Source organism: Macrobrachium rosenbergii, chromosome 4 (assembly GCF_040412425.1).
Source record: "Macrobrachium rosenbergii isolate ZJJX-2024 chromosome 4, ASM4041242v1, whole genome shotgun sequence".
Lineage (NCBI taxonomy): Eukaryota > Metazoa > Arthropoda > Malacostraca > Decapoda > Palaemonidae > Macrobrachium > Macrobrachium rosenbergii.
The window spans coordinates 39,372,247-39,387,442 of record NC_089744.1 but is presented as its reverse complement, the minus strand read 5'-3'; the positions used below and the strand labels follow the sequence as shown (position 1 = coordinate 39,387,442).

General features: G+C 43.5%; 1 protein-coding gene across 4 annotated transcripts in view; it reads left to right on the top strand.

Moving 5' to 3' along the window:
* The window catches only part of LOC136832815 (ubiquitin carboxyl-terminal hydrolase 24-like), a 374,979-nt gene that overhangs the window by 243,216 nt on the left and 116,567 nt on the right, over positions 1 to 15,196 (top strand). For all 4 annotated transcript variants that reach the window (XM_067094450.1, XM_067094436.1, XM_067094461.1 and 1 more), the window contains exon 36: positions 10,883 to 11,030. In XM_067094450.1, coding sequence (XP_066950551.1) covers positions 10,883 to 11,030 — 148 coding nt within the window. The remainder of the gene's footprint in view (positions 1 to 10,882; positions 11,031 to 15,196) is intronic.

Genomic DNA, 15,196 nt, shown 5'->3' with positions numbered 1-15,196 from the left:
CATTGGTCATGATTAAGATATTTTTTAATTGTGTAGTACATGCACAGTGTAGAGGGAGAAAACTAATATCAAAGAATTCTCTTTTAGTTGGTCTCTTGGCCAGGTATTTTGTCATAATGATAAACACTTTAACACGTGATGGAGTATGTAATGGACTTAAAGATAAGAGGGCTCTTTCCCTTATCTTACAGTGAAGCTGTACCCAGGTTATTCCTTTGTCAAACCTGCTAGAAGAGAAAGTTATTATAGTGCTTGCGCAGTCTGCCATATTGTCAATAAACAGACTGGCAAGAGACCAGTGAAGTCATTACTTTCCAATGGTCCATTTGGAACAGATTCAATTATTGTCAATGCTCCAAATTTCAACAATTTTGGAAACATCTACAGGAGAAAAGCCAAAAGAAAGCAAGTCCCAGTTAAAATTTTAAACTTTGTAATTGGTAGTAAATTTGTATGAAAGCTGAAAACCCAGCTTTTCTTGCTAACACTTGGCTAGTGTTAAGTTGTAATTGCAAATTGTTAGTTGTTAAAAGTGCAAATTGTTTTTAAAATTTGCCATTTCAATTAGATGTTTTAACTAAAAGAAGTATCCTGCAATTTAACATTAATATAGAAAATCCTTTCAGATTCTACGATGTTTGCAATAATCTGGGTTGTAGCCTGATCATATTGAGAATAATTTAGACTGGATAAATAGTGGATGTTGTCTGCAGCCTGTAACCTAGGATTACATGTCCTTAAGTGTGAACTAAATAACCTGGATTAGGTATTAACCTAAATTACCAAGGACCCTAGGGTTAGATAACAGCAATAATCCAAGCAAGATAAAATGGTACCCTATCTATAAGGCTACGTATTAATACAAAATTTTCTTTTTTTATATAGCCTATACAGTGACCCCTCATTTATCGCGGGAGACAGGTTCCAAGACCGGCCGCGATAATTGAAATTCCGCGGAGTACGAACAGCATATTTATTTATTTAACGTGTACAGTATTTGGACTTTTTAAAACCTTCCCTGTACTCTTAACAACCCACCCTTTACTCTATTAATAACAGGGACAACTGTTAAGCAATATGACTTCAGTAGGTAAGTTTAGAGTACCATATAACAGGGGCTAATTTACTGTGGTAAAGTAGCTATAGTATATGACGTGATTGGCAAGCTTTAAATTTTAAAGAATACAGTATACATACAGTAATAATATATACAGTAATACAATACAGTATCATGTTACTGTACTGCATTACATGTAATACAGTACAGTAACACTTAAGGTTAAAAAAAAAAATAAAGATTGTTACTGTACTCACCACAAAAGAAGTTGAAGTAAAACTTGAATGAAGATGGCGATGAATTTGCTGCGCAGTAAAAATGATGGCGATGAAGGTGATGATGACTTTTACTGCACAGTCAATGATTTTATTTTACGTCTCTTCAGACGGCGGTGCCATTTCCTGGGGCACCTCTTCCACTTCTTCCGCGGTTTCTGAAGGTGTAACCCTAGTAGCAGCAGCAGGAACTGGCTCTTTTTTGCGAGGCTGCAAAAACATTGTGATTGGCAGTTGCTGCCGCTGCTTCTTTTTCCGGTCGAAGAGCATCTTGTAGGGGGCCATGACATCATCGACCATGTTGCAGAATTGAACCGATCGAACCATATCATCGTCCCATTCCGGCAACCGCTCTTGCAGTTCCTTAGCCAGGTTGCAGAGCCCGGTGAGCCGCTCCAAAGTCAAGCCAGTTTGGGAGACAACTTCTGTTTCTTGCTGTGCTGCTGCTTCTTCTTCTTTGCTCGCCGACTTCGTCAACTCTTCGAGGTCTTCGTCAGTTAGCGGCTGGGAGTGGCAGTCTAGAAGTTCATCGACGTCACCCGTGGTCATGTCTGCAAAGCCCTCACCTCCAAGGATCGCAGCCAACTGCACAGCTTTCTGTACAGCTGAGTGTTGGATTTCGGCAGGTGTAAATCCTTTGTCGTCGTAAACAACCTTGGGCCACAACTTCTTCCAGCTGGCGTTAATGGTGGCAGGCTTCATTTCTTCCAATGCCTTGTGGATATTTTGGAGGCATGTAGCAATTGTGTACTGCCGCCAGTATGCCTTCAAGTTGAAATCGTCGTCTTCTTGGGCCGCATCCACGAAAGCAACCAGGTTCGCCAGGGCATTCCTCGTGTGTAGGGCCTTGAACGCCCTAATAACTCCCTGGTCCATTGGCTGAATAAGTGACGTCGTGTTGGGCGGTTGGAACTCAGCCTGAACCCCCGAATACGACAGATCAGTAGCATGGCCACCAGCATTATCCATAATGAGAAGGACTTTGAATGGCATGCCCTTTTCTGCTAGATACACCTTCACTTGCGGGATAAAACACTGGTGGAACCAGTCGGAGGTCAGCATCTTCGTTATCCAGGCCTTTGGATTGTGCATCCAATGTACAGGCAGCAGATTCTTGTTTTTGTTTTTTAAAGCCCTTGGGTTTTTAGACTTGTAAATAAGTCCTGGCCTTAATAAAAATCCCGCAGCATTGCCACACATCACGAGGGTCACACGATCCTTGTATGCTTTAAAGCCAGAGGCTTTTGCTTCCTCTTTGAACAGGAAAGTTCGCGAGGGCATTCTTTTCCAAAACAAGCCCGTCTCGTCCATATTAAAAACTTGTTCGGGCTGATTTCACCTTCAGAGATAATCTTCTTGAAGGTTTCATTGACATTTGTTTCAGCAGCGACTGTGTCAGCCGAAGCAGCCTTGCCATGCAAGGAAGCGCTTTTTAGGCCGTAGCGCTTCTGAAACTTTGCAAACCACCCTTTGCTAGCAGAAAATTGCAGTTTCTTATGTGGTGAATGACTGGACGTCTCTGGTTGCGGATCATCTACATCTTCTTCATCTTCTTCTACTTCTTTATGCTCGCCACTGTCGTCCTCTGGTTCCTTAGCGGCGAAGGTCTCGTACAGGCTCCTAGCCTTTGTTTGGATAATGTTCGTAGCCAAGGCTATGTTCTTCTTTCGGCAGTCTGCTATCCACACGGCCAAAGCAGCTTCCATATGGACGATAATTTTATTACGAGCCGTAACCACTCTCTTCGCTGACTTGTTAAAGGTGATGGCAGCTGTCTTCCTAATCTTCGCCTCGTCCTTGTAGATGTAGCGAAGGGTGGATTTGTTCACGCCAAGATGGCGGGCTACAGCCGCGAACTTTCTCCCTTCCTTCAACATATCGAGAAGTTTCACCTTTTCAGCGATCGTCATCATTCTTCGATGGCGTTTAGGCTCAGTACCAGCCTTGGAAGAAGCAGCATGCTTGGGAGCCATTGCAGGGGATGAAAATTGGAGCAAAGTTCAACAAAAACCCAAATAAATCACACAGCACAGCGTAAAGAAAACCGTTCAGCGAGAAAGCTTGAAGCAAAGTGGCCGCGAGAGAGAGAGAAGGGGAGATGCTGCAGGTTCTGAGCATCAGTCTAAGCACCAATCACAGGCCCGATTAGAAATCGGGAAGCTGTGATTTGTCGTCTCCCTCCCATGCACCAATCACAGCCCGTGTTACAATGCACTTAGTCACCGAGATGGTACGCTTTGTGTTTTCCCAACAATGGAACACGCGGTACTGTACTGTATAGGCATCACTTTCCGTTTATAGGCATCACTTTCCAGATGGTTTTTTTTTTTTTTTTTGTTTAGTTGTTCTTAGACTAGGAAATACTATTTATTATTAATATTTTAATGGATTTAATGAGAAATTTTGGGTGTTCATATATCGCGATTTTTCTCCAGAAAATCCGCGCTATATTTTCCATTAATATATATTAAAAACTCCGCGAAGTCGTGAATTCGCAATAATCGAATCGCGAAGTAGCGAGGGATCACTGTACACTTAAGCATGATCTAAATAATTTGGTTAGGCAGTACCTTACATTAGGTTAAGTGATAACCATTTAAGAAACACCCCATTATTGGATTAGTTTGGACCAGGTAGCCTAGGACTAGATGAAACATTAATCCTGGCTAGAGGAAGTGGTAACTTAGCATTAAAGGTATATATTAAGGTAAATTTGTTTTATGTAACCCATACCTTTAAGTGTGAATTAAATAACCTGCATTAGGTAGGAGCCTAGATTAGAGTAAGTAAGAATCCTTTAAGAAAGATCCTATCATGGCCTAAGTAGTACCTTAGGCCAGGTAGCCTGGGATTAGATAAAAAAAATAATCTGGGCTATATGAAATGGTAGCCTAGCTATAAGTTACATACTACTGATCTAGACAAAATAGTAGCCTGGCTATAATGTTACATATTAGTGAGTTTCTGTTTTATATAGCCTATACATTTAAGGGTGATCTAAATAATCTGGATTAGGCAGTACCCTATACAGCCAGTCCCCGGTTTGCGACGGGTCCGGCTTACGACGTTCCGAGGTTATGACGCTTTTCACATATATTCATCAGAAATTATTTCCCGGTTTACGACGCATGTTCCAGGGTTACGACTCCTCGTATGCCGATCCGACGGAAAAAATATGGCTCCAAAATGGCAGAATAATAAAAATTTTGAGTTTTTTTTTATGTAAAACTCAATAAAAATGCAGTTTACATCATTTCCATTACACCCAGAGCATTAAAAGTGAGGTTTTCTTAGGATTTTTGACAATTTTTGACAATTTTCGATGATTTTTCGGTTTACAATAATTTTCGGCTTACGACACGGCATAAGAATGGAATCCCCATCGTGAACCGGGGACTGCCTGTACTAGGTTATGTGAAAACATTTCAAGAAGTATCCTGTTATTGGCCTAAGTGGTAGTTTTGAACAAATAGCCTAGGATTAGATATAAACAGTAACCTAGGCTAGATTAAATATAACCTAGTTTTGTGGCTCAGTAGCCTGTATGTAAGGCTGTATGTTAGTGGGGTCTTCTGTACCCTGTATCCTTAAAGGTGATAGAAACCTAGACCAGGCAGTAGCCTAACTAGATTAAATAGGAATCCCTTTAGGGAATATCCTATTATCAACCTAAACAGTAGTTTAAATTAAATAAAGTGGCCAAACATCAGATAAAAGTGTAATCTCGGCCAGATAAAAGAGTACACTAGATTATAAATAAGCCCAAACCAGGCAGTGGCCTAGAATAGGTTAAGTGAGAACCCTTTAAGTAATCCTCTGTTCTTAGTCTAAGGGTAAATTATGCTAGAAGCATTAACCTAAGCCATATAAAACAGAAGCCTGGGTTAAATAAACAAATTAGTTTATAGCAGTTAACCTGAATGGCATGACATTCAAAAATTAAATTCCACATAGCCCTTGCAAAAGGACTGACACTGTACAGTAATGCAGTTATGTACTGGTGTCAGAATTAACCTATATCTTAGTGTGTTTATAAGCTAATATAGATAGTCAACACATATAACAATTTATAAAAAATAAATTATATTACAGCAACACGCTTGTAATCAAGTTAGCCTGTAATATCGAATATACTATCTGTATAAGGAATTAGTACTCTAATAAAAATTTGTTTTATATCAGTACAGGGCTGTCATTCTGTGGGACCCTCAGGTTAAGTGTTCCGCAGCAGATCACTCGGTTCGCTTTTTACCAGTGGATACGGCCCATACAAACTGCCATGAGTATAGTCCTTGCAAAAAAACAAGGAAAATTTGGTTGGTCACCAGATATGTGCAGAATTTGTAGTATGCTCCTGGCAGCAAGTTTTAAGGAAGAAACAGCTCGTTTTAAGCTGCCTCGGTGGGTCCTAGGGTTCGGTAGGGGTGAGGAAGGGGAGATCATATCTTTTCAGCAGAACTCCAGCAGCAGATATTTAACACTTTTTCAGAACAAGATCTGTGTTTGGGCCAAAACCCAGAAACATCAGTCCCTAGTACCTCCCAGGTTAACCCCACTGAGGAAGTGGAGGAATTTTTACCTTGGGATGACATCCTATTAGTGGACATGAAGTGGACATTGCCACTGAAATGGCCTTGCTGAACCCGGAAGGATCAGGAACACAAATTTCAGCTATACATGGTAGAAACTTTGCAGAAGGAAATCTATACCCCATGCAGCTATCAGATGCTGAAGAATATCTTTCCCCCAAAAGGGATACTAGGATCCACCTAACCCCGACTGAAATGACTACATTCTTGGAGGGGTACAGTAATTCACCCAGGGCTTCTGCCCTTGGTTAACAGGAGGTTACACTTTAATTGTTAAAGCTCGGTCAGATTGCACAAGCTCTTCCAAAAGGGATACACGTTTGACGACATTTGATCAATTCCGTAAGGAAATTATGAGTAACATCAAAGATGTCCTTGTCACAGAAAGACGGTACATAAGGGACATGGTACATAATTCCAAAAAGGAAAATAGGTTAGTCATGTATACCTCAAAGCGTAAGAATACTTCATCCCGAAACCAAAATGTGAGAGGGGATACAATTCTGCCCAAACAAGGTCTGATGTTAGAATTCTGACTGGAAACAACAAAATGGGCAGCTCAGACTACAAAACTTCAGATCAAAAGATAATAGGGCCTCCAATATTCACCCCTGATGATACTGATAATCCTTATCTTGCTCACTGTGCATTTTCTCTGTAATTAATGAAAGAAAAACCATGATCAAAGTTGTACATGTAGAATCGCTTCTGAGTAGCCCCAGCCTTCTGTCCCTTCACTTTTAAAATTTAGTCATGTGAAGGCAGATTTCCAGAATTTTGTAATGACCAGAAAACATGAGACAATGGCAGAATTAAAGACATTTGCCACGATCATCCCAGTCTCAAATAATTCCACCAAGGAATGGGCAATGCTTCAACTCCCTTTTGAAAGAAAAAGACTCCCTCTAGATATAGCTACTCAACAGTTTGGTACCCCTATAAGAAGAATCTCAGAGGGGGCAGCCTCGGCAGAATTTCATGCTAGCGTCTGCCTCCTTAGTATTATAACCTCCACACAGGCAGGTGGTCAGAAGGGACAACTCCCTACAAAGGGTTAATAACAACAGCAAGGATATCCTTTTCACAAAGTCTAAAGACACTCCTACAGGGGAAAAGGAAGAGTAGTGCCTGAAATGCCTATCAAGGGCAAAGGCAGAGGAAGAGGTGGATCACAATAGGAATTGTATGGTTGGGGGTCAGCTTCGATGATACCACAGGCAATAGAAGTCTTCCCCTTTGGGACACAGCATTATTTTTAACGGGTTAGGGTAGAAATAGTCTCATCTCCCCTCCTTTAAAGGTGTAATAGGGAATTATGTATGAACATGTCATAAGCACCACCCTCTCGCATGTGCCTCAACCAATCACGGGGAAGCCCTGGAGTCTGCTAGTATTTTTGAACTGATCATGCACCGGCAGCACCGTTGAAAGCCAGTAGTTGTAGTCTGTATCCCAAGCGAAATAAATGCTCCTTAACCATCCCGTATGGGTCTGTTATTTATCATATCCTACCCCTCCTTATGTGTATAAGCTGTTAAATTTATGGCGACGAGCAATCTGTGGAGGTGGTAGGATCAGTGGAATTTATTCAACGTCTTCAAAAGTGATTGCATCATTTGTTACAAGATGTCTGGGATTCCATTTTTTCCTTCATTCGACATACATTGTGAGGAAACTTCACTAGGTCCAAGGTGGACGAAGTACATTGCAAAACTAGAGAATCTGTTTGTAGCCTGAACCATTGACTCAAGAAAAAGGAAAAAAGCCCTAGTGTTGCATTATGCAGGTGATGAAGTTTTTGAAATCTACGAAACATTAGGCCTTAGTGGTGATAATGCTAATTATGATGAAGTGAAACAAAGTCTAACAAATTACTTTCAGCCAAAGAAAAACAAAGAATTCGAACATTATGAGTTTCGAAATATGAGGCAGAATCGTGGTGAAACGATTGATCAATTTGCAACAGCTATGACAAAAGGCTGAAAATTGTGAATTTGTTGATAAGGACAGTGGCTGGGACTGTGTTGGAATACTCTTCATGGCCAGTTGTCTCTCCCCATCAGTACTCAAGCAGAATAAGGAATGACCTCGAAACATTCCTTGCACAGCCCAGAGTTTCCAGACAGCAGTTAGAATGTACGATGGGCTTGCTGCAGTTCGCATCAGTAATAGATCCAATACTCAGATTGCAGCTAAAACATGTGAATAAATTCTGGCAATGAGCTGCAAGAAAAAAGATGCGAGACCGACCTCATCAAAAGAATCAAAAAGTTGGGGAGATACTTCGGCCTTGGACCCCGAAGGAGTCTCTGGTGAAACAGGTTACCCTGGCTCCTCTGTCTGTATGAGCGACAATACATACAAATGCTTTGTTGACAGGTTGGGGAGGACATATTGGGAGGATCATCAGGTGGCAGGGAGGTGGTCGGCTACTCAGAGGAATTGTCATATCAGTTTCCTGGAGCTGATGGCTGTCTTTTTGTGTCTCAAAAAACTGAAACCTCCAAAAAAAGACATACATTTTGTTGGTTCTAGACAGCATGACTGCAATGTCCTGCTTCAAGAGATCGGGATCACGTTCACCTCCTCTCCTTCAGATGGCACAAGCAAGGAAACGGCACTTTTCTGCAATTCACCCTACAGGGTCTCTTGGTGTAATAGTAGACTCTATATCAAGGAAAACAACAGCCTCAACAGAGTGGATGTTGGATGACCACTCTTTTGAAACAATAGCCAACATGCTTCCACAACTGAAAGTGGACATGTTTGCCACATATGAGAATCACAAACTTCCAGTGTATGTGTCTCCAAAATTGAACAATCAAGCAACAGCAAGAGATGCCTTCCTACAGGACTGGAACAAATGGAAGACAGTACAATATACTTTTTCCTCCACTGCCCCAGATTTCAAAGGTTTTGAGCAAGCCTCTAACCTTCAAAGGAACAGCTTACATAAGAGCCCCAAATTGGCCAAGCAAGCATTGGTTCCTATTACTCCAACTATGGGCAAAGAGATCAATTCCACTACCGTCCGCTGTTCGTAACCCAGACAATAGGAGGGAATGTCATCTACACATCCTACTTTCTGAGCCGAGACCTTCACACGTGGCTTTTTTAAATATTGTCTGCTGTGAAAATTACTCACTTAACATTGCTAGGTATCTAGTGCAAAAACTACTGGCATCATCTATCCGACAATACCAGTCCGTGTGGAAGGTATGGTTAGATTATTGTATATCCATGCTGAGAGCCCAGTTGAGATCTCTATGGAAACACCTAAATTTTCTCTTATACCTTTCTGAAGACAAACAGCCTTGCTGTTACAACAGTCATGGCAAACAAGCCAGCATTGATGGAACTGTTGCTGTATGGATTCAGTATTGACTTCAGTATAGAAATTGTCACTTCCCCTCTCTGGTCTTTTGCACTACAAAGACCCATTCCCGAAAGGCTTCCAATTACTTGGTCCTTGAATAAGGTGCTTCGACTTCTGTCAACCTCTCAATTCAGCGGACCCAAACAACCACAACTCACATGCTGCAAAAGATGATCTTCTTGATTGCTCTAGCATCAGGAGCTCGTATTAGTGAATTAGACTGTCGTAGACAGGGACGATACATAACGCAAACAGCTGACCATCAGTTATTATTGTCCCCTGCCCTGCCATTCCTGGCCAAGAATGAGAATCCTTTTAAGAAGGAAACCTATTTTGATAAGAGAACTCAATTTAGCAAGACAAGACATTATGTCCAGTTCAGGCACTCAAGGTTTACCTAGAGGTCACGGCAAACATTCCTGATGGTTAGATTTTCTTACATCCTAGCACAAACAAACCACTCTCTCTATAATGGCTGAGAATATTTTAGTGTCCCTCATTAAAAAGGCAAATCCACACTCCTTTACTAGGTCATATGATATTAGGAAAGTAAATACATCATTGGCCTTCTTCAGAAATGTCTCTTTCAAAGAAGTCTCTGAATGTACAGGATGGTCATCAGAGTCAGTATTCTTAAAACATTGCCATGAGCTCGAACAAAGTCGACTACACTGTGTATCAGTAGGTGGTATGGTTAGTCCTGACCCCATAGGCGCCACAGCGGAAAACCAAGGGTCTTCCTGATTGATGGGTATGCTGGGGGAAGGTGTGACAAAACTGCAACTAAACCCATCATGCTTAGGTAAGTCACTGTAAAACTATATCCTAAAACAAGTTCATGTTTAGTTCCTTGGTCTTTGTTACCAAAACTTAAGGGGTATTTGGCACCTGTCAATTTCTTTTTAAAGCTCCTTGAGGATGAAACAAGTGACTATGATATCAAAAAACAGGTTTTGACATAGGAAAAACCTATTTTTTTGTAGTTGCTGTTGAGTCCTCAAAACCCACCCACTTCCCTGACGAAAAGGCCTGAGATTTGGGCGAGGGATCATCCCGCATTAACCAAGAGAAAGTAATGGGTTCATTGGTTTCTTACCAGTCTGTTTGTTGACAATATGGCAGACTGCGCATGCGCTTTAATCACTTCCTCTTCTAGCAGGTTTGAGAAGGAATAATCTGGGTACAGCTTTGCTGTCAGATAAGGGAAAGAGCCCTCTTATCTTTGAGTCCATTACATACTCCATCATGTGTTATAGTGTTTATCGTTATAACACAATACCTGGCTAAGAGAGTAACCAAAAGAGAATTCTTTGATATCAGTATGGTCACCACAGAGCTCTGACAGACCCATGTTAGATAACTCCTTGAGGACTCAACAATGACTACCAAAAATAGGGTTTTCATACGTCAAAACCTGTTTTTTGTCTGAATGTGGAATAATGCAAGAATGGCAAGAAATCTTAATCTAGTCACAGGTTTCTCAATAGATTTAGGAATGTCCTTGTATTTTTTTCAGTAGAATGCCACTGTAAAAAGGTCTTGATTATTTCTCAGTCTAAGTGATAAATTTTCTTGAAATTTTCAGCTAATCCACTCCCAGAAGATCGACTTAGGTATTGGAATGGTTACATGTTAGTGTATGATAGTACTGATGACAGAGTCAACACACCAAAGACCCCAAAAACACCAAGAGTGGGTGTTACTTCAAAGTCTTTCAGGGCATCAACCAGCAGGTAAATATTTTTTTTTACACTTAAGCAGTCACAAAACTGCGTTGCTCTCTCTGTAAAGCAACAGGAGTACTAAAAGGATAAAGAAATCTAATATCAAAATGAAGTAGAATTTTTAGATGGAGGTATTAGTACGTCAGCAGCAGTACAGGAAAGATGGAATACACTTGAGTGAGAAAGACCATAAAAATTTTGAGAAATCTTAAATCAAGAATGTGAAGGGTTTGTGTAGTGTGACAATGCCAGAGTGCCTTGAGGTAACCTGCTATCTCCTCAAGTCAAAGATAGAGCAGAAAATCAGAGCCTTGAAAACTCAAAGATTTCCTAAAGGAAAACTAATAAACTTTTAGGAAGAAGAATTATGTAGAATATTCATTCAGGTTATAGTTTTTAATGCTCAGTTTGTTCATGAGACTTACCTGTCAGATATATATATAGCTGTATTCTCTGATAGTCCGACAGAATTTCAAAACTTACGACACACGCGGTGGGAGATCAGGTGGTTAGTACCCATTCCACGCCGCTGGGAGGCGGTATCAGGAACCATTTCCATTTTCTATTCAGATTTTTCTCTGTCGCCGGTACTGTCAACACTTGTTTTCAGTACCTCCGTCTTGGATTTGGATAAAACTTGGTTGTCACTTAAGTATTTGTTTGACTTTTGGTTTTTGACTTGGACTTGTGGCTAGGCATACGCAATTGTGGACTGTTTTGGATTTGGCTTTGTTTTTCCTTGGATTAAGATGTCTGAATCTAGTTCTTCTAGTTATAGAGTTTGCCGTGTGCAAGACTGTAAGGTGAGGCTACCGAAAATTTGGTAGATCCTCACACTGTATGCTCGAGTGCAAGGGGCATGTTTGTTTGTTGAATGACCGATGCAAGGAGTGTGAATCTTTGTCTGATGCTAGTTGGAGGACTTATGATTCTTATGTGAGAAAGTTAGAGCGAGATAGGATCAGGAGGTCTTCCTCCAGAAGTGGTAGGAGTCAGGGTAGTGTTTTTCACCTGCTAACCCTCCCGTGGACGTAGCTTTTCCTAACCCTGTGGTGTTGCCCCGAGCCCTGGGGTTGTGTCTGCGGAAGGTGATGCCCTGGCGGTTATTATGTCTTCCATTCGTAACTTGGAAGCTAAAATGCTCGCTCTTCAAAGTGCTGTGAAGTGCAGTGATAGTGTCTGTCCCCCTAGTGTTGTGGAGGGGGTGTCAGATCGGCCGTATAATGCCTCTAGGTCTAGACCTCTGTCGGACTCCCAGGACTTAGGGAGTGGGCAAGTCGAAAGCCGCAAGATGGGTTACGCGGACCCCCACCGATCTGGCGTCCCCTTCGGCAAGTCCTGTTGACGCTTCCCAGGCTGCCAAGGATCGTGCTCGGGCACGAATCCTTAAGGATTGCTTCGTCCCCGATTCCTCCTCCCGCGTCGGGAGTGGAAATTTCGGAGGACTCTCGCCCTTTGAAGAGAAGCTTCAAAGAAGGGGACGCTTCACGTCCTTTTCTCGTGGACGCTCTTCGCTCTTCTCCTGAGAATTTTGACGCCATCCCGCCGCAGAAGAGGACCAGGACGTCATTGGACGATGACGCTTTTGAGCGCTCCGCTCGCTCCAGAAAGAAAGCTGTTGCTTCCCCTGTGAGAAGGAAGAAGGCGTCCCCTCGCCCCTCGTCTTCTCACAGGATCAGCCCCTCTCCTGAGGAGGAGACTTCTCCTACTCGTAAGCTTCTGCTAGGCGTGCAGAGGCAATTGGCTTCGTTAATGGCCCAGAAGGAGACTGATACGTGTCGTTGTCGGAAGGATTCCCGGCTGCCGATCAAGAGGTCCAAACCATCCCCTTCTCCTTCTCCACGTTCGTCGTCATCTCATGCTTCGCCGCCCTCTAGAAGTCCTTTGGCTCAGAGCTTTACTGGTCTCGGCAGGGATCGCCAATTCCCTCTTTCTGAAGCTCTTCATGCTGCTAGGCTTGACGCCCCTCGTTACGACGCTCCTCTGGTTTCTCGCCAGGACGCTTCTCATGCTGCTAAGCATGACGCTCCTCATGCTGCTCGGCAAGACGCCTCCCTTGCTGCTAGACATGACGCCTCCCTTGCTGCTCGACAAGACGCCTCCCTTGCTGCTCGGCAAGACGCCTCCCTTGCTGCTAGGCAAGACGCCTCCCTCGCTGCTCGCTCTCATCAGGACGCTCGTCGGATCGATCGTCAAGACGCTCGTCGGGACTCATCAGGGCGCTCGTCAGGGCGCCATCTAGACTCTTCTGTCCGAGACTTTCGTGACCCCTCTTGGACTTCTTCCAAGCAGAAGTCCCTTTTGCGTGTTGGTCTGCAAGGGCTTCGACCTCCCGGGTCTTCTCCAGTCTCTTCGGTTGTTCCTGTTGAAGAAGGAGAGCTGTCTAGCGCTTCGGAACCTGCAGTTGAGGATCAGTCCTCTACTTCTTCAGCTTCTTCCGACTACCAAGTCTTGACTAGGTTGCTGAAGGACTTGTTTGGGGACAAGTTTCAACCTTCTGCTCCTCGCCCTCCCCCCTCGCAGTTAACCTCGTCTAAATCACAAAAGACTTCTGGTTTTGTGAAAATGGCTACGTCTCTCTCTACGAAGAGGGCCTTTAAGAAGGTTCAGGAGTGGATGGACTCCAGGAAGGCCCAGTGCAAGACTTCTTTCGCCCTGCCTCCGTCAAGATTGAGTGGAAAAGCAGGGATTTGGTACGAGACAGGAGAGGAGGTTGGTTGGAGAGTTCCTTCCTCTTCCCAAGGGGACTTTGCCAGCCTTGTGGACGCCCCCAGAAGGTCTCTCCTTTCATCAGCGAAGGTGTCCTGGACTTTGTCTGAGACCGATCACCATCTGAAAGGCCTCTTCAGGACATTGGAAGTTTTCAACTTTCTGGACTGGTGCCTGGGAGTCCTGGACTTGCAGGCTCGTAGCCCTGACTCCATTAGTCTGGGAGATTTGTTCAGCGTCCTTTCTTGCATGGACAAGGCCATTAGGGATGGCTCCGAAGAACTGGCTGCCCACTTCTGTGCGGGGGCTTTTAAAGAAGAGAGCCTTTTATTGCAACTTCACTGCAGTCGGCCTCTCCTTCTCAGAAGGCAGAGTTGTTGTTAGCTCCGATTTCTAGCCATCTTTTTCCCCAGTCCTTAGTCAAGGATCTCGGCCGCCACTTTGCAAGAGAAGGCTACTCAGGACCTCCTGGCCCAGTCTTCTAGACGTCCAGCAGTACCTTCGACTTCTTCCCTTGGGCAGGCTTCCAAGATTCAGAAGCCCTTTCGTGGAGGAGCCTCTTCTAGATCGTCCTTTCGAGGAAGAGGTCCCTCCAGAGGTAGAGCCCCTTCTAAGACCAGGGGCAAGAAATGACTCATGGACCTTCAGACACCGGTAGGAGCCAGGCTTCTTTCATTTGCAAGAGCCTGGAGAGAGAGAAGGGATGGACAACTGGTCCTCAAGTCATCGAAAAGGATACAAGATCCCATTCCTCGTCTTACCTCCGTTATGCACGAAGCCCAAGGATCTGTCGCCATCCTATCAGCAGGAGAAGCAGCAGATTCTCTTTGACCTGCTCGAGCAAATGCTCGAGAAGAGAGCTGTGGAACAGGTCTCAGATTTACAATCCCGGGCTTTTACAACAGGCTGTTTCTGGTACCGAAGCAGTCAGGGGATGGAGACCAGTCCTGGACGTCAGCAGGTTGAACCATTTCGTTCTGAAAGAAAAGTTCATAATGGAGACGTCCCAGTCGGGTTATGGGAGCCCTAAGACCAGGCGACTGGATGGTTTCTCTCGATCTCCAGGACGCCTACTTTCACGTCCCATACATCCTCTATCGAGGAAGTACCTGAGATTTGTCCTGGGGACAGGTATATCAGTTCAGGGCTCTCTGCTTCGGGCTCAGCACAGCTCCTATGGTCTTCACGGTTTTAATGAGGAATGTTGCGAGATGGCTTCACCTTGCAGGAATAAGAGTCTCTCTTTATTTGGACGATTGGCTCATTCAAGCCTCGTCAATGACGAGGTGTCTGGAGGATCTTCACACGACTTTGAACTTGACGAAGTCCCTAGGACTTATGGTGAATTTCAAAAAGTCCCATCTGACTCCGACTCAGTCCATCGTTTATCTGGGGATTCAGATGGATTCAGTGGCTTTTCGAGCTTTTCCGTCTCAAGAAAGACAACAACAGTGCTTAGACAAAGT